This window comes from Ailuropoda melanoleuca, chromosome 13, assembly GCF_002007445.2.
Source record: "Ailuropoda melanoleuca isolate Jingjing chromosome 13, ASM200744v2, whole genome shotgun sequence".
NCBI lineage: Eukaryota > Metazoa > Chordata > Mammalia > Carnivora > Ursidae > Ailuropoda > Ailuropoda melanoleuca.
Window position 1 is genome coordinate 20,389,836 of NC_048230.1, and position 17,556 is coordinate 20,407,391.

Genomic DNA, 17,556 nt, shown 5'->3' on the forward strand with positions numbered 1-17,556 from the left:
TCAGGTGGGCGGGGCTTCAGTGCAAGCCCAGAAACTCCTTGAGGACATCGCAGGTCTTCTTGTGCATGACCTCCCGCAGCTTCCTGACCCGCCGGCTGCTGGACGCTCCCACGAAACTGTCCGGCCGCAGCACGGCCATGCCGCCGTCCACCTCGCCCATGATGATGAGCGGCGTCTCGCCCGCCGTCACATTGGGGCAGGGGCAGCTCCAGTCCACGTGCAGCAGCGTGACTTCCAGCGGCTCCCGGCCCAGGAACTTGAGGCCCATCTTCTCATCCTTGAGGACATCGTCCACAGTGACCAGGGCGCGCCCCGAGTCGGGCTCCTCGGTCAGCTCGGACACGCGACCCAGGATGACGAAGTCGCTCCGACAGAAGCTGGTGACGAGCTTCTGGCGTGGCTTGCAGGCCCGGCAGCGCTGGTCCCCGCGAGGGAAGGGGCAGGACTCCTCGCAGGCCTCGCGGCTCTCAAAGTTGTTGCCGTTGCCCTCGCAGCCGCCGTAGACGAAGGACTGGCACTGGCCACTCTGGCTGTTGTAGGCCCAGCGGGGCGCGTAGGCTTTGCAGGGCCCCTGCAGGGCGGGCAGGCTGCACACGGCCAGCGGGCCACTCATGCAGGCCAGCATGCAGGCCTCGTAGGTCTCAAAGTGGTTCCGGTTGCGGTGGCAGTGGCCAAAGGTGAAGGTGAGGCAGTTGTTGGCCTGCGCGTCGAAGTGCCAGCGGGTCTGCTCCTCGCCGCAGTCCTCACTGTCGGGGGGCTTCAGGCACTCGGCCGCGGGGAAGGCCGTGCCATTGGGGCTGCTCTCCAGGGTGGCCACCGCCTGACCCCCCCTGACCACGGACAGCGGGAAGTCGGCGCGCAGAACCCCGGCGGCGTTCCGGGCCGTGCAGGTGTAGATGCCAGCGTCCTGGGGCTGGGCATTGTAGATGACCAGCTGGGCGATGTTGGTGACCACCACATTGCCACGCACGTGGTTGGGCCGCATGACCACGTTCTCCCGATCTTCCAGCTGCTTCTCCCAGGTGATCTCGGGTCGGGGCCGGCCCACCACATCGCAGAGGAAGCTCACGGTCTCACCCACGGTGACCGACTGGTGCACGGGGTGGTTGAGCAGAGCCGGGGCCGCCATATCCAGCCCCGGGGTCTCCGGGGAGGCTGTGGTGGGGCGCACGGTGGTCTCTGGCGGCGGGGGACTGGTGTTGGGCCAGGTAAAGTGATAGCGGCAGGTGACGACTGCCAGCGTGATGCCCTTGGAGCAGGCCTCGGCATCCATGTAGCAGCGGTTGTAGTAGGTGAGGCCGTCGGAGGCGCACGTGAAGCTGGGCTCCTTCTCACAACGATCTTTGCACTTACACACAGGCTGGCCGTCCCAGATGTCACACTCAGAGCCCTGCTGCAGACACATGAAGTGGTCGCAGGTGGCCTCCTTGGGCATGCCCACCGGGCCCTTCCTCCCTTTCACGTCCATGTACCGGGCGGCCACGCAGCTCTTGGTCCCGCACACGTTAGGGCAGCACTTCTCATAGGTCTCGCACTCCTGCGGGGAGCCATATCGAGAGGCCTGAGAAAGGAGGAGCAGGACCCGTGCACAGGCCCCCACCCACCCCCCGGGGTCTGCGGAAGGGAACTCGTATGTGCTCACCACCTAGGCGAGCTGCACGTTCAGGCGATGACAGGAGCTAGCGGCCACGCCCCTGCTAGTTGCCGGGCCTTCTTCTAAGAACGTTTGGCCCTGTCAACTTCTCTCCTGCTCATCACTGGCCCAGGAGGTGGGCACAGCCATTATCCTCACTTCACAGGTGGTGATAACGGAGACACGGAGAGATGAGGTAACTTGCCCAAGGTCACACAGCCGGTAGTGTGAGAAGAGGCAGGCCACGTACCTCCAAGAGGGGCGGTGTCTCTGACTACCATTTTATAGATGAAAATGCAGAGACTCAGAGAAGTGATGCCCAGGTCCCGAGAGCTGGCAAGTGGCAGAAAAGGGCTTCAAGCTCCAGGTGGTTGGGATTCGGAAGGGAGATCTCTTCTTCCACATCCTAGGGGTACCACAAAGGAGGTCTAGGTGGGAACAAATAAGCCTGCCTCTCTGTCTTTTTTCCACTGGGATGAGGATGCCCTGGCCGAATTGAAGAGGTCACACCAAACCCTAAGAAGGAAAAATCGGACACCTCTGGGGCAGATGTTTGAGGCCGCCACGCCTGCTTCGGGAACAGCCGCTCCGTGGCGGGCCCGCGCTCTCTCAGAGCCAAGGGGAAGGGCGGGCGGGACAGGCCCGGGACGCCAGTTCCCACCACGGAGGGCTGTCAGGTGCTCAGCTCTGACGTGTGCGACACTTCGTGGGGGACATCAACAACGAAAACAGCCCCCTTGGGTGGCAAAGGCCGGCAAAGCCGTCAGCGAGGACTTACTAGGGCTGTAATCCCCCTTGATTCTCTGTGGAGCCGCGTAAGGCATTAGTTTAATTCCTCGAAATTAGCAACATGCTCTGGGACCGACACAAACAAGGATTTCACGTGGTGTTTTCGACAATAACACCTCGTACCCACTGGGCAGGCGGGCAACGGTCCTAATCCTCCCCCTGGTAGTAGCTCTGGGAATTCCTCCCCACTAGGGCTGGCCTCTTGGGGTTCCGACTTTTATTTCAGCCTCTTTGACATTCCACATCAGCTAAGAGGGGGAAACATCCCCCACCGGGGCTGTGTGGAGACTGCCTGCTTGACTTGTTTACTGTTTTCCCCCTCTCGGCTCAGAATGGGGACTTTGTTTTGCAGTCCTTGCTTGGCCCAAGCTTCTAGGCCACGCCAGGGGAGGCTTTGGGACGGGGATGGGCAGATCTCAGAGCTGGGGTCTGAGGGTGGGAGACCCAGTGGGGGATGGAGGGCAGGAGGGACTGGGAGCGGCCAGGAGGGACTCGGAGCGGACAGGAGAACCTGCTCTTGGGCCTGAGGGTCATAAAATTCCTTAAGAGACTGGCCCAGGAAACTCCTTTAGGACCCCGAGGTCCATGAAAGTTCGGATCCCCAGAGATGGGGTGGGGGGCGGATGGGGGAAAGTTATCTCTGGGCACAGGAAACCTAGAAGGAATCCTTAGAACAGTTTTTGCTTGAGAGCCCAGAATATACCCATAGGCAAATGAGTCCCTAGCCCCACACAGGTGCCTTTTCCCCAAGGCTCACAGTGTCGGCTGGAGTCTCACTGTCCCACGCCCCACCTGGTGTATCAGGCCAGCCTGTGCCAATAGAGCAGACTTCACTGCAAACGTAGCCAACGTACCTCATGACCTCAGCTGAATGGGAGCGCTCTGCCCCCATCTTCCCTTTCCTCAGCACCGCCACTGCTCACTGGCAGTGTCTGGCCTGAGAGGTCTGACAACTGTCCCCTGGACACCGTGGGGGCAGAGACCACTGTCTGCGGGGCGATCTTGGGCTTTTCTGTAGACTACATTCGTTTGGCAAACGGAGCAACTCTCATATTCCCTGGTGCTGCCCAGCCCAGCCTCGAGCCCTAGGGCCTGGCCGGGCCCGTAGGAAGTACTTCTGCCCAGGCAGGTGCTCGGGACCGCAGGCTCTTCGTCCCCCACTGCGGGGAGTGGCAGGAATGGTCCTGGGACTCGGTAGCTGGGAGAGAACTGCCCCAGCACCGGGCCTGCCCCACTTGCCCCAGGCTGCTCTCATGAGAGCAGAAGGGAGAACCAAGGGATCTGGCAGAGTGAAACTTAGTCTGCTCCCCTCGCAAGGACAACCAGAGAGTCTATTCAGAGCTGTTCCCACCCACTCTCCCCATCGGCCCGGCCTGATCTCGGGGTCAGGGTGCGAATCCCTGGGGGAGCAGGCCAGTCTGGAGGCCTCAGCTTTGTCAGAGAGGTGCAGGCATCAAGCCCACCCTCCCATCCCTGGCTGTGGGACCTCGTGTGGCTCACCATGCTGTCCTGAGTGTCTGCTCTTACCGCCAATGTGGGCCTGAAGGGTCGTGCCAGTCCCCGCGATGTGCCTGGCTTGGTGCTGGCTCAGAGCAGCCCTCCTCAAGCATGAGACCAGGAATCCCAGGATTCCACGTCCCTGATGAACTTGGACATCACACCCACCTCTTCGTCTGATCTTTGGACTTGGACAGACATCACGCCCAGTTCATGTGGCCTGGGGCCCAACTTCCTTCCCATTCCCAGATCCTGCCAGGGGGGCTCCTGAGTCTCCCCAGCCCACGGCTCCCACTCGCCCTCACTAACGCACTCACGTGGTCCATGTCAGGCTTCCAGACTCCCACTCACCTGGTCCGCCTCACACTCGCGCTTGCAGGTGCTCTGGGCATCCACCCAGAGGTTGGGGTTCATGTCGTTGGGGCAGATGCCAGCATGGGAATAGCGGATGGGCGGCAGCGCCAGGCCCCTCCGGGGCGCCCCGAGCAGCAGCAGCAGCAGCGCCGCCTGCGTCCAGCGGGACCAGAGCCGGCAGCACCCCGGGGCCCACATGATGCGGTCTGCGGGGGCTCGAGACCTCCCCGGCAACGAGGCCAGGGGCTGGGGCCCACCGGGGCCTTCTCCTTCTCTGGGCTGCAGACACCTGCCCTCCCCACCCGAGCGGGCTTCCTCGCGGCCGCCGCAGGCGCCTCCACCGAGTCCGTGGAGCCCGCTGGGCTGTGCAGCTTCAGATAAAGGAAAGGTCTTTGCAAGGAAACTCCCTCTCCTGAGTGTGCAGGGAGAAGAGCCGCAGCAGGGGCCCGAGCCTGGATTTATATCCTGGGCGCGCCACCCGAGTGGGAGCGAGCTAACCTGATGCCTGTCACAGGCAGGCTGCTGGCTCCTCTGTCCCGTGGCTGATCACAGACTTGTTGCAGAAGGGGGAAAAAAAAGCTGGAAGCGGTTTAGGCGGCGTATCTGGCACGGTGGGACACCTGCTTGTTTTTGACTCCAGGAGGCCTTTAACCCCTTCAAGGGCCAGAAATGGCATGTGCTTTGGGGGGGAGCTGGCTCCAGGACACGCAAGCTCCCTGTAAAGGAGCGGTTTGTTTCCCTTTCCCCCACCTCCTCGGGCCGGGCCCCCTCCTCCCCGTGGCCACCTCCGAAGAACACACAATCGCTTGTTACAAGGAGGGACCTGCCGCCTCAGGGTTAGCATCGCCCGGCCCGACAGTACATTTGAGAGCAAATGACGTGGAAAAACAACAAGTTCACGGCCATTCCAGGGCGGGCCGAGCAGCAGCGCTGTGCTGTGTCCACCGCCTCCCACCCCCGCACCAGGTCCCTCTGCGGGGGGTGCGTGTGCACGCGGACAGCTCCCTATCTCTCGGTCCCCCCGCAGTTCGCATCTCAAGTTCCAACTTCAGTGAATTTTCCCCAAATCATTCCAGAGACACATACCAGATATGCTCCGGCTCCCCCAGCTGCCGGGACGTATCACATTCCTTGCTCCTCGATTGACACACTCCTTGGCTCCAAGAAAACCTACCAGGGTAAGTGTCTCAGGACGGCGCTGGGCAGCGGCCGCCCTCGCCAACGACCACTCGGCCGCTGCCTTGAGCTCTGTTGTGTGCCGGGCACCTCGGCCGTCCCCTGGGATCCCCCCCACTTCACAAAGGAGAAGGTTCAGGGCTGGAGAGGGCCAGCGACTCGCCCAAGGTCAGCCACCGCGGGCAGGAATAGTCATCCTAATTGCTAATATTTACTGAGCTCTTGGTGTGTGCCGGGCTCTCTGTATGCATCACGACTCTCCATCCTCAGGACAAACTACCTTCATTGCAGAGTGGAGGAAAAGACGCCCAGAGAGGCTAAGCAACTCACCTCCCGTCGCACAGCTACGGGATGCCACCGTTAACACGGGAAACGCCAGCTTACGGGGTGTGGGCAGGGGCCTCTGGGACACACACCCCCCCCGCCCACCTGGCTGTCAGAACTTCTATCAAGGTACAGCTCCAACTCTGGTTTTTATAGGAGAGACAAGAAGTTTGTGGAAACATCATGCCGTATGGGGGGCGTGGGCAGGGAAAGAGGCAGAAGCTGCCGCTGGAGGGGGTGGGGGCTGTTTCTCCCCCCTGTGGCAGGAAATGTCAGGTACCTCAAACACCACAGAAAAGTGAGCTGGCTAAACATATTTGCAGGGGTCACTTGAGCAGAGGGTGTGAGGGAGCGGGGACACCGATCCCTGCAGGAGAGATGGCCTTCTAAAGGCCGAACCACGGTCGGTTCGAGGGGCGGTAACTGAGCTGCTATGTCCCAGGGACAGTAGATGGGTAGGGCCAGCCCACGCCAGAGCCAGAAGGGACCTGGAAAGCCCCCAGCAGTGCTCTCATTTCACAGGTGGGGAAACTGAGTCCTGAACCCAGGCCCCTCCTCTTCCAGGTCCACTCTCACCTCAAGGGCTAGGGTTCACCATCTCATTTGACCCTGAAAAGGCCGCACAAGACTTCTGATGGCCCTGCAGAGTTTTCCCCGAGGGGTGGCGTGCCGCCTTCTCCGGGCCTCCGCCAGTACTTCCCCATCTTGTGGGTCAGTCTGCAAGATGTCTCTTCTGCTTATGTCAAAGAGCTAATGAAGGGTGTCAGATCCTAATCCCCTAAATTATTGGAATAAACTTCCCTCCGAGGCCGGGCCCGGTAATGAAGTCAGACAGTGGGCGACGCCGGCTGCTTTGAATTCCCTGTAATTTCATAAACCCGTGTTCCAGCTGCTCCGAGCAGGGCTTCAGCCCCGCGCTTGACGAATGCGGCTCGTGCAGCCTCCTTTGAAATCACAAAGGGGAATGGATGGTGACACATTTCTAAGCAGGACTAAGAAAAATTGTCACAGCCCTGTTATGTGAGGACAAGTGTCCAGGGAGAGGAGGCTTATCTCTGGGGAGGCACCTGAGACCGCCAGAGGTGGTGGGAAGGTCTGGGGGTGGGCAGAGCAGAGGTGGGCGGCAGGGGACGGGCAGAAAAACAGGGGAAGCTCCTCCACCCTACCCGCTCCTCTCTCTCTCTCTCTCTCTCTCTCTCTCTCTCTCTCTCCTCGGGGTTGACTGAAAATGGCCTCCGTCCACCCAGCTCATCCGCCCTGTCAAGAGCCACGGGCCTCTTTCCCGCCCAGGGCCCCATTTCTGGCCATTCCACCCTGAGAACTTTCAAAACAGCATCAGGGAAGAAGGGGCCTAGAACACCCCGGCTCTCCCTCTCGGCACTTCCAAGTCTCCCACAAAAACATGGCTCAGAATAATAAATAACATCTGATCAAGGCTCGGAGCCCACACAGCGTTTTCACCCCCATCGTCCCACTGACCCTCCCACCAGCCCCAGGAGGGAGCCCGGGAGATGTCGCCGGGAGCTCCGTTGTACGAAAGAGGAAACCGAGTCACAGAGAGGCTCACTGGGCCTGCCCAGGGCCCTGCGGCTTCTGGCCTCCCCTCCTGGACCCCAGGTCCGTGCTCTTCATACAAGCCATGCACGCTTCCAGCTTCTCCAGAAAGGCCCCCGCTGGCCGCCCCGCCAGCCCAGCGTGTTTCTCAGCTGTTCTGGGAGCACTTTGAAGTTTCCTCCTGGGCCCCTCCCACAGCCCCTCAGATCAGGCTACCCTGCCTCGGTCTTCTCCGGAGGGTGGCAGGCACCCCACCCTCACCAGAGCCCAGGTACTGAAGGAGGGCTCTGCGGCCCCTTCCCACCGTCCCCCCCCCCAGGCCTCCCAACCACCAGCATGAGTGTCAGGGGAGTACAGCTGGGGCTGAGTCACCTGAGCAAGTGACCTGAACTTGGCTGTGTCACCTGCCTTTCCCCCTCCCCGGGGACATCGGGCTCAGCTTGGTCACAAGAGGGCTGGGCTGTGCCTTCGACTCAGAAGAGCTGTCTCCAGCTCCTACCAACATGGAGGTGGAGGGAACACGGCTCCCTCACACTCCCCAGACTGGGTTCAAGGCCAGCCCTAGGGGCAGCTGCAGGAAGTGACCCTGGGCAGTGGACTCTGGGTGACCCTTGACCTCAGGTTCACCTTTCACATAGCAACTTGCCAGCCACTGGGGCCTGGACAGGACGACACAGCTGACATCGTTTTCCCGATCAGCCAGGCCTCTCCCCTCCGGAGACCAGCCGCACGCGTGGTGGGGACGACGGTAAGGCCACACCAACATCTCAGATGTCATGGCGCTCACGCGTGGACCAAATCTCTTACCTCTTGCAGCATCTCCACTCTCTTTCCTTACTTGATGGTTTTTAAAACACCTACTACGTGCTTGGTTCTGGGTATACAGAGAAGACGACGGTCCTTATTCACAGAGAGAGCACAGCACGCAAACACATGACTTACCAAGTGAAGGCCATCTTGGAGGCCCCCACAAGTGCTGGGGGGGGGCAATGAAGGGGAGAGAGGCCCGGGGCTGCAGACGTGAGGTGGGGTGGGTCCTGAAGCCTGAGCGGGAGTCTGCAAGACGGAGCCCAGAAGGCGCTTTCCTTCACTCCCCCTTGGAAAGACCTGGCCCAAACTGCGGCCTCCTTGGCCAAGGCCCTCCCTCTGCAGGGCCCAGGCCTCCAAAAAGGGGAGGTGAGAGAAAGTCAGTAGGTTTGGGAGATGGGGTGGGGGTGGGAGCTGCAGGTCCTGCTTCTGCAGGGGGGCGGCCCCAGCAAAGTCAAACCAGCAGCCTGTTCTGGTCCACCCTGCTTGGGCCCCCAGATCTCAGGCAGCCACACCTTCTCCCAAACAGTTGGGGGAGGCCAGCCCCCTGGGAGCCCCCTTGCCCGGATCCTTGATTTCAACATATTTGAGAGAAGGAAGAATGTAAGGAGCAAGAATCAGGACGCTAGGGAGAAAGAAGGCCCCAGCGAGGGTGCTTAGATGGGTTCTCAGAAGGCCCAGACTCCCTCGGCTGAAGGCAGCCATTAGTCAGACCCAAGCTGGGGAATTCAATAAAGCGGGCGGCTCATTACCCAGCTGGGGACCCCCCGCCTGAGCGGCTGCGGGCCTGGGTTACATTACAGGGCTGTGTGAACTCTCCCCTCAGAGTGAGACTCCACCGGGTTTTGGAATAATTATGAGGCCTCAGCAGATGGTGGAGGCGGACAGGGGAGGCCTTCAGCTGTGGGACACGTGACTCGTCGGCATCTGTGCAGAGCAGGACATGGGAGGGTCCCCATTGGGCCTCGGGGGAGGCAACACTGAATCAAAATCTGAGAATTACGGGGTTGGCTGTGGTGGGGCCTGGCCCAACCCCCTAGGCCAGCCAGGACTCCTTAGACCCCTGCCCAGGCTGGGGCGGGGTGGGGGGGTTCTGCTGGTGGGGCCGAGTCCCTGGAAGCTGGTTGGTGCCTGAACGGATCTGTGTGTCTTGAAGCAAGAACAGGAGACACAACTTCTGGGCACCTGTGAGCCCCCAGATGCCTTCCTGGAGAAGGTGGGCAGCAAGTGCTCAATGGATCTCAGCCCTGCGTCAGAGTCCTCAGCCACTGGGGCAGCTCCGCGGCACTAAGGTTGAGCACTGTGTGAGGAGTCCTGGGTTCTCAGCCCCGTCCGCCATCAACCCACTGCACGACCACCTCTAATTCCCCGTCTGAGGCCCCTTCCAGCTCCCTCCTCTGTGATCCCGTGTCCTGATTCCCTTGCCTTCACAGACTCAGCTTCAAAAAGCCCCGAGCAGCTCTCAGCCAAGACAAACATGGGAGTGAAGAAGCCAGAAGGCCCCAGGGCTGCGGGGCTGCTGTGGGTCCCCTGCTCCGCTTTGCTGGGGGAGAGCAACAGCCCCTGTTTCCACACGTTCCAGGCCTGGGGGCTCGGGGGGAAGGCCACACACTGGGGCATAGCCTCCCTCCTGCTCAGACCGTCCCTATCCTGGAAGCTTCCTCTGGCTACTCCACCCACAAGCTCCCTCCCTCTCTGCCTTATGGTTTCCTTCCTCCAGATGAGAGAGGAAGGAGAAGGTCTCCGACCCGTGGGTCTCCCTGCTCACCTGCACGCTGCTGCACAGAGGGGCACGTGTGCTCTGAAACCAGATGCATTCCTAATCCCCGCTGCAGGGGTCCCACATGGTGGGGGGTGGGGTGGCGAGAAACAGGCCTTTTCCCGACTGACCGTTACTTCAAGACTTCCGGCTTCAAGGTGGCTTCCTTAAGGCTTCTCCACGCCTTCAAGATGGAGACCGAAGCACTTAACCTGGACCACCACGAACTTCTGCCTCCGTTTCCTTCCCCAGTCTTCTCATTTGCCCCTCTTCTCTCAAACCCTGGAAGCTGCCACATTGCTCGTTCAGATCTGTAAAAGCTCCACGCCATCTCTCCCCCTCAGCCCTTCCTATGTCGTCTTCGGTTATGGACACTCTCCCTTCTCCGGGCCAACTCCTACCCAGCCTATTCTAGAAGCCCCGAGCCTTTCAGGAGGCCTTCCCGATCTCAGAGGCTGAGGAAGGCCCTCGCCACTTCTCAGTTGGGGGGTTCCTGGTATTGTTTTTACAATGAAAAAGCAAAACAAAACGAAAGGCCAAAACTGGGTTATAAAACCCGGGGTAGGGGTGCCTGGGTGGCACAGTCATTAAGCGTCTGCCTTTGGCTCAGGGCATGATCCCGGTGCTCTGGGATCGAGCCCCACATTGGGCTCCTCCACTAGGAACCTGCTTCTCCCTCTCTCATTCCCCCTGTTTGTGTTCCCTCTCTCGCTGGCTGTCTCTCTCTCTGTCAAATAAATAAATAAAATCTTTAAAAATAAATAAATAAATAAATAAAACCCGGGGTAAGTTTTAATCATTGCACCCCGTCAGGACATATTGCTGTTTGAGTGGGTATAAATTGGTTCAGGGATAATGTCAAAACTCCACATTTGAGGCCCTTCGTGAGTGCGGCCTGAGCCCGTGACCTTCCTGGGATGCCTGTGATATACGTGGGCACAGTTTACATGGCATCGAAATTACTAATGCCTCATCTATCACCCGGACCAGGCTGCGAACCCATGGCAGGCGGAGAGCGCGTACTCAACCAGTGTATGTTGAATGAATCGATGATCTCATCAAGCAGACGGTGCCCTTGCAGAGCAGGGGTGAATATTCCTGGGTGTCAGTCATACCTGAGAGAGACCAGTTGTCCTAGGGCAGGAAACCAGAACTCGGAAGACCCGCTGGAGACAGGCAAGGGAAGGTATGCTCACCCCTGGGCCCTGCCAACTACTCTGGGTGAGAAGGAGCCTAGAGTCTGCAAGGGGCAGCCCTGGGCTGTTTGGCTGGAGAAGGCTTGGGCATCATGTGGACAGCCCTGGAGGCAGAAGGAAGGTGCCCCAGTGGGGTCCACCACGCCCCCATGCCGCTCTTCCTGCGTGCATCCCCTGGCTCCTCCCCAGGCTTCCACGAGGCCCTCTTCAACCAGGCTCTTCCCTGCTTCCAGAGCGATCTTTGCAAATTCCAAACTTGAACATGTCACGTTCCTTGCTCTAGAAGGTTGAATGATGGCTCCCCAAAAAGATATGTCCGTGTCCTAACCCCCAGGACCTGTGAATGTGATCTTACTTGGGAAAAGATCTTTGCCAAAGAAATTAAGGATCTTGGAATGCGATTATCCCAGATTATCCAAGGGCGCCCTAAATCCAGGGGCAGCTGTCCTCATAAGAGAAAGGCGGAGGGAGACCTGAGATGCCGAAGAGGGGAGGGCCACATGTAGACAGAGGTAGATGGGAGGGATGTGGCCACAAGCCCAGGAGAGCCCCGGCCACCAGAAGCTGGAAGAGTCAAGAAAGGGTTCCTCCCCTAAGAGCTCCAAGGAGACCGCAGCCTGCTGATCCCTTGATTGCGGCCTTCTGACTCCAGAATTGCGAGACAGTACTTCTCTGTTGGTCTAAGCACTGTGTCTGGGGCGAGTTGTCACAGCAGCTCCAGGAAACGAATACACCTGCCTAGAACTTTTCAAGGCCCTTCCCAGTCGGAATTGAACGGCCTCCGGAGCCCTCTGAGATCTGCTCCTGCCACCTCCCCAGCCTCACAGCTCGCCTTGCTGGTCCAGCTGGCGTTCTCCCAATGTCCCACAAGGGTGTCCTGGTTGGCCTGCAACTGGCCTAGTTTTAGCATGAAAGTCCAGTCTCCAAGGAACACCTTAGTCCTGGGCGGAGAAGAACAGTCGCTCACCTGTGGGTACCATGCTGTCTGTGCGTCATTCAGGCCGTTCTTTCTGCCCAAAATGTCCAAGAAACTCTACTCCTGGACACCACCAGGAACAGTGCTGGCAGGGCAGTCCAGAGGCCAGGGGTAGGCCTCCGGGAGCCCACGCCTGGACCACACAGTGAACCCTGAAGACACTGCTTATCTTGCCAGGGACCTGGAGTCGGCTGGCAGCAGAGACGCGGGCCCCCACAGCCAGGAAGGGGAACAGAGGCCCAGGGTGGCCGCCAGCGTGCAGGTCCAGTCCCATGGGGACCTCGGTGTCAGTGAACTGACACAGAGGAGTGACAGTGGGCGGCTGTCACTGCTGGGGCTGCCAGGTCTGGGGGAGGTGTGAGCACACACATTTGGTCAGCAGGAGTCCAACAATCCAGAGGGTTAAAGATCCAGTCAAAGGAATGGCCGGTCAGGAGTGCGTCCAGCAGCACGTGTCACGGAGCCTCTGAGCCCTGTGGCTTCAATGCCTAGGTGACTGTTCTCACAGAGCAAGAAGTCCCTGGCAGCTTGGCTAAGTCCTCAGGGCCCTGGCTCCTGTCTTCTCTGTCCTCCTCAGCACGTGGCTCTTGTCCCTCACAAGCAGGGATGGCTGCCCCCCCAGACACTGCCTCGTTCCGGACCCGACTAGGAGGAAGGGCCAAAGCTCATGGAACTGCATGCGTCTCCTCGGGGAGGAGACACCCACACAGGGGCCAGCACCGTCCCACATGCCTAGCTGCACGGGGTCCGGAGTGTGATGGCCCTTGCTGTGCCGCAGGGGAGCAGGGAGTTCTCACTGGCTTCAGGCGGGCCGTCCACAGCATCCGCCACAGCAGGCTTTCCTGGGACCCACTAGCTGGTGGGGTGGCTCATTCTTGCAGCTCCTGGTTTTGTCTACACTGTGAACTAGCCTCTGCTTTTAGAATTGGAGTCAATGGCTATGAAGGGCAATGGGCTGTTAGGTAAGGATGGATGTGGGTTTTCGGAGATCCCCGTGGTTCTGCGGGATACCCACGGGCTACGATAAAGAGGGGCTGAGCCAGCCCCAAAGGCCCTGGAAGTGGAAGTTGGAAGAGTGCTCTGCCCACAGAGGATATGACCTGCTTTTTGTTAAACAGAACTTGCTCGCAACTGTGACCCCCAGGAGAAGCTGAGCAAAGGAGGTCCCTGGGAAGGGGCCCAGCCCACCTTGACAGTGACCACCTCACAACGGAACCCTGCCGTAAGGAAGGAAGGGAGGCCAGTGTCAGGTGAGAGCAGAGCTTTGGGGGCGTGTGCACGTCCACGGTCACAAGCCTGCAAGATGGAGCCCCAGACACGGAGGCAGGTGGAGGGAAGGTGGTTTAGGTGGGAGCAGAACTGCTGGGCAGGTCACAGCATACCACACATACCACGCACCAGGACGGTTAGAGGGGGTACGGGGCCAGCCCCAGGGAAAGGGTTTGTCATTCAACACTCGTGCACTCGGGAAACATGGATTTTAGAACTATGAGTGGTGCGTGCTAGGAAGGAGGCCGGGAGGCCGGAGGCATCCAGGGAGGGGAAGGCGTGGGTCAAGCGGAGGAAGCAGGGTCGAACTGAGGTAAGGAGTGTCTTAACCAGGTCAGCAGCAAGGCTGGTGTGGCTGGAGCGCAGAAGGAGTGAGAAGTAGCCAGTGGCCGAGGCTGCCGAGGGGGCTAGACCCTGCTGGGGCTAGAGATTGTGGTGAGGAGTTTGGACTCAATGGTAAGGCTAGGCTATGCCACTGGGACTCTGAAGGTGGTGAGGGTCCCATGTGGCAAAGAGGGAGAGGGCGAAGAACCTTAGGAAGGCCCTGGGTTCATACAACGTAGGGGGGAGGGAGGCAGGCTGTCTGCTTGGGGCGAGGCAGGAGGGACAGCAGAGAGAAGGGGGCGCTGGGCATGGCCCATGTGCTGTCGGTGCCTGGGGGCCCTCAGGGAAGTGGCTCGGCGGGGGGACTAGGCTGACAGTCCGGGGACTGCCCTGTGCTTTCGTTCAGCTCATGAAAGTGGTGAGGGAAGGGAGGAAGGGGATAGAGGCGAGGAAGGAAACGAGGAGGATTACATGACTGCTCCCCAAAGCGAAGAAGAGACGTGCTCCATGGAGGACGGCCCTCGCCTGGGACAGTCAAGGCTGACAGCGGATCTCCTCACGACTCCCTCCAGGCAGCTGAGGCTGAGGAAGGACAAGGGTCGGAGTGACTTGGAGGCCAGGCGGTTGCCAGACCTCACTGAAGACTTTCCTGCCCAGCGGACAACGGGACTTGTTTAAATCAACGCTGTACAAACCTGTGGGCCCATGCCACCTGCTTCAGAAGGCCAAGGTCAATGCTTCATTCTCACCCCCACTGGGACTTGCCCCTTTCAGTTCCTGTGAAACACCTCGGCTCATGGCTTTCCCTGGACTGTGTTCTCATCCTTGTTTTCCTCTTTAACAGAAATCCATGGTCAAGACAGTCTCAAAGTAAAGACACCCAGCAGGACGTGCATGCCCAGAGCAGTCGAGAACTGAGCCCAACAGCTGGAAGCCTTGACCTACCCCGCAGGGCAAGAGGGCTGCTGCCCTCGGACAGGCTTTCCGGAGGCCGGTGCTGAGGAAGCAGCTGCTGCGAACCCAGCCTCCCTGCCATATGTGACCCCTGGGCAAGAAAACTGCTCTACGGCTGGGGTCCCCGGATGTCCTGACAGCAACACACAGCAAGAAATACGTTCTTCGTTGTGATTGGAGACACACATGCGTATGCACGCCTGAAACCAGAGTTTCACAACCTTTGTTTTTCTTTTAACCTTCAACGGACCCTAAGCCAACAGACCCAAGTCACCCTTTGGATGATGATTATTCACTATTTACTCAGCAAGCATTTCTGAGGAGTCACCGTGTGTCCCGGGCTGTACTTAGACCTGGGGAGACGGGTGGAGTGGAAGAAATGGCCTCGTCGGTCACGGATTTGGAATTTCCAGGATCGGAGACAGATCCTGGACAAATGCTCACATGAATGCAAATGGCACATTTCGGGGGTGCTTAGAGGTCCTTGATATACCCGGCAGTTGGGCCAGGCCGGCCTGCTCTCCCTGGCCCATTTCTCCACCTGCGCAGGGCGGGGGGTCAGCTGGAGCCAACTCAGACCACCTGGCTGGCTCAGATTCCAGGGAAGAGCATCAGGGGTTAGGAACCCTGTTTCCAATTTAGAGCTGGGGTCAGGGAAGGGCTTCCAGGCGAAGTGGCATGGACACTGGGCTCCCAAACGACGAGCCATAGGCAGCCAGGCAAGGAGGGAGCAGCACACGAGCAAGCTGTGAGGTGTCAGGCGAACTATATGGAACATTCCAGAACTGGACGACAGCCCCAAAGACTGGAGAAGAGTGAGTCCACCCAAGTCCCCGTGGGCTCGACTCAGAGGGGAGAGTCTCTAACCCAATGTCTACACCACCGTCAGGAAGGAGGCCCTGATTTTGCGTTCCATTTAAAAACATGTTTCCTTTGCATTTTGGATTTTGTTTGGGCAGGTGTTGGGGTGGGGATTGAGAAAACAGACAGACACACAGGGACAAACCCAGCGTGCAGCTGAGCGGAGCGTAGACCCCAGGAGAACTATTGCGTAGGCACTGCTCTAACTTGCCGCCGATGGAGCACGTAAGAACCACTCACCGTGTCAGTATTTGGGAATCTCCTGGGAGCATGAAGCAGGCTGAGGTCAGCTGGACACAAAATAGGGGCAGAACGTGGGCCAGGCCCATTTGTCAGGAGCCACCAGGAGAACTTCCTCCCGGCGAGGGGCCTGGAGGAAGGTGCCCCAGCCCTGTGGTCAGGCATTGCAGCAGAAGAGAGGAGAGGTGCTTCCCCAGAGTTTTGGGAGGTGCTGTTCCTAACCTGGAGTCAGCAGCAGGGAAGTGGGGGTGAGCTAGAAGGTGAAGAGGGGGCACAGGATGCCTGTTTAAGGGAGTCAGTCCCTCCATAAGGTCAGGTTCCAACCCGGGGACAGCGACCTTGAAACCCAGAGACAGTGACCTTGAGCCTGCATGTCTGCCCAATGTGGCCTCACGTACCCCAGGATCAGAGGGGGCAAAGACCCCTCCAACTGAGAGCAGAGGGTATTAGGGTGTCAGGATGAGGGTTCCATGACTGGACCCTCCACCCCTTGGGGTTTCCCGGCCAGGGACTGCACACACAAAAGACAAGGGCCGGCAGGACCTAGCACAGTACCGCGTCCATCAATGTTAGTGTCTTAGGGACTGTGCCTGAGCCCCTGTCCATCTGCAGAGACCCCCTAGTAAAGTAGACCCTGACTGAGGGGGGAGCTCAGGCCAGGAGCCTCAGGGTGGGCTTCGACCTCCCAGCTTCCTCCCAGGCTGCGTGCCGCAGGGTCAGTGCGGGCTGACTGACCGGACACCCAGCCGCAGGTGGAGAAGGTGGACGGGAAAGAGGGGATGGTGGGGACCCCTACCAGCTAACCCATCCTGGGACAGTGGCTCCTGGCCTGGCTGCCACTGGGGAGAAGAGAGGAAAGAGAAAGGACCAGACTGTTTTCATGGAAGAGCATAAGTGGAGAGAGGGCTTGTGTCAAGGCCAAGTACCTTTGTAAATAACCCCATCCCTGAGTAAACTGGTGTGAATGCGGGATCTTGGAACCCACCCTGGAAGGTGAGCCACCTTCCTCTCTCGCCCCATCCTCTCCATCTTCCATCTTGTCACAACAGATGAGGTGTCCATGGATTGATTTAAGGTTGATGCTGCCACTTGTGCGCTGGATGTCTCCTCCTCCCTCCCCTCCCTCCCCTTCCCTCCACTTCCCTTCTCTCCCCTCCCTCTCCCTCCCTCCCCTTCCCTCTCCTTCCCTCCCCTTCCCTCCACTTCCCTTCTCTCTCCTTCCCTCCACTTCCCTCCCCTCCCCTTCCCTTCTCTCCCCTCCCTCTCCCTCCCTCCCCTTCCCTCTCCTTCCCTCCCCTTCCCTCCACTTCCCTTCTCTCTCCTTCCCTCCACTTCCCTCCCCTCCCCTTCCCTTCTCTCCCCTCCCTCTCCCTCCCTCCCCTTCCCTCTCCTTCCCTCCCCTTCCCTCCACTTCCCTTCTCTCTCCTTCCCTCCACTTCCCTCCCCTCCCCTTCCCTTCTCTCCCCTCCCTCTCCCTCCCTCCCCTTCCCTCTCCTTCCCTCCCCTTCCCTCCACTTCCCTTCTCTCTCCTTCCCTCCACTTCCCTCCCCTCCCCTTCCCTTCTCTCCCCTCCCTCTCCCTCCCTCCCCTTCCCTCTCCTTCCCTCCCCTTCCCTCCACTTCCCTTCTCTCTCCTTCCCTCCACTTCCCTCCCCTCCCCTTCCCTTCTCTCCCCTCCCTCTCCCTCCCTCCCCTTCCCTCTCCTTCCCTCCCCTTCCCTCCCCTTCTCTCCCTTCCCTCCCCTTCTCTCTCCTTCTTTCCCCTTCCTCCTTCTTAACAACTTGATGCCATCAGTTATGCCTCCTCTCAACTGGATCATTTCCATTAGCATTCAGACACCCTCA

The 17,556-nt window shown here is 59.5% G+C and overlaps 1 protein-coding gene across 2 annotated transcripts; it reads right to left on the reverse strand.

The window, feature by feature from the left end:
- Positions 1–7: 7 nt before the first annotated feature.
- WFIKKN2 (WAP, follistatin/kazal, immunoglobulin, kunitz and netrin domain containing 2) lies at positions 8–5,545 on the reverse strand. 2 transcript variants are annotated; one of them, XM_019806673.2, is made up of 3 exons: positions 5,360–5,545; positions 1,884–2,039; positions 8–1,537 (listed from the first exon to the last, which is right to left on the reverse strand). In XM_019806673.2, exon 3 carries the CDS (start codon positions 1,466–1,468, stop codon positions 17–19), a length of 1,452 nt encoding a protein of 483 aa, XP_019662232.1. In that variant the 5' UTR covers positions 1,469–1,537; positions 1,884–2,039; positions 5,360–5,545; the 3' UTR covers positions 8–16. The 2 variants fall into 2 exon arrangements, with proteins under 2 accessions (XP_019662232.1, XP_002926025.1); XM_002925979.3 differs by lacking the exon at positions 1,884–2,039 and having other exon boundaries at positions 4,271–5,545.
- Between the last annotated feature and the right edge of the window lie 12,011 nt (positions 5,546–17,556).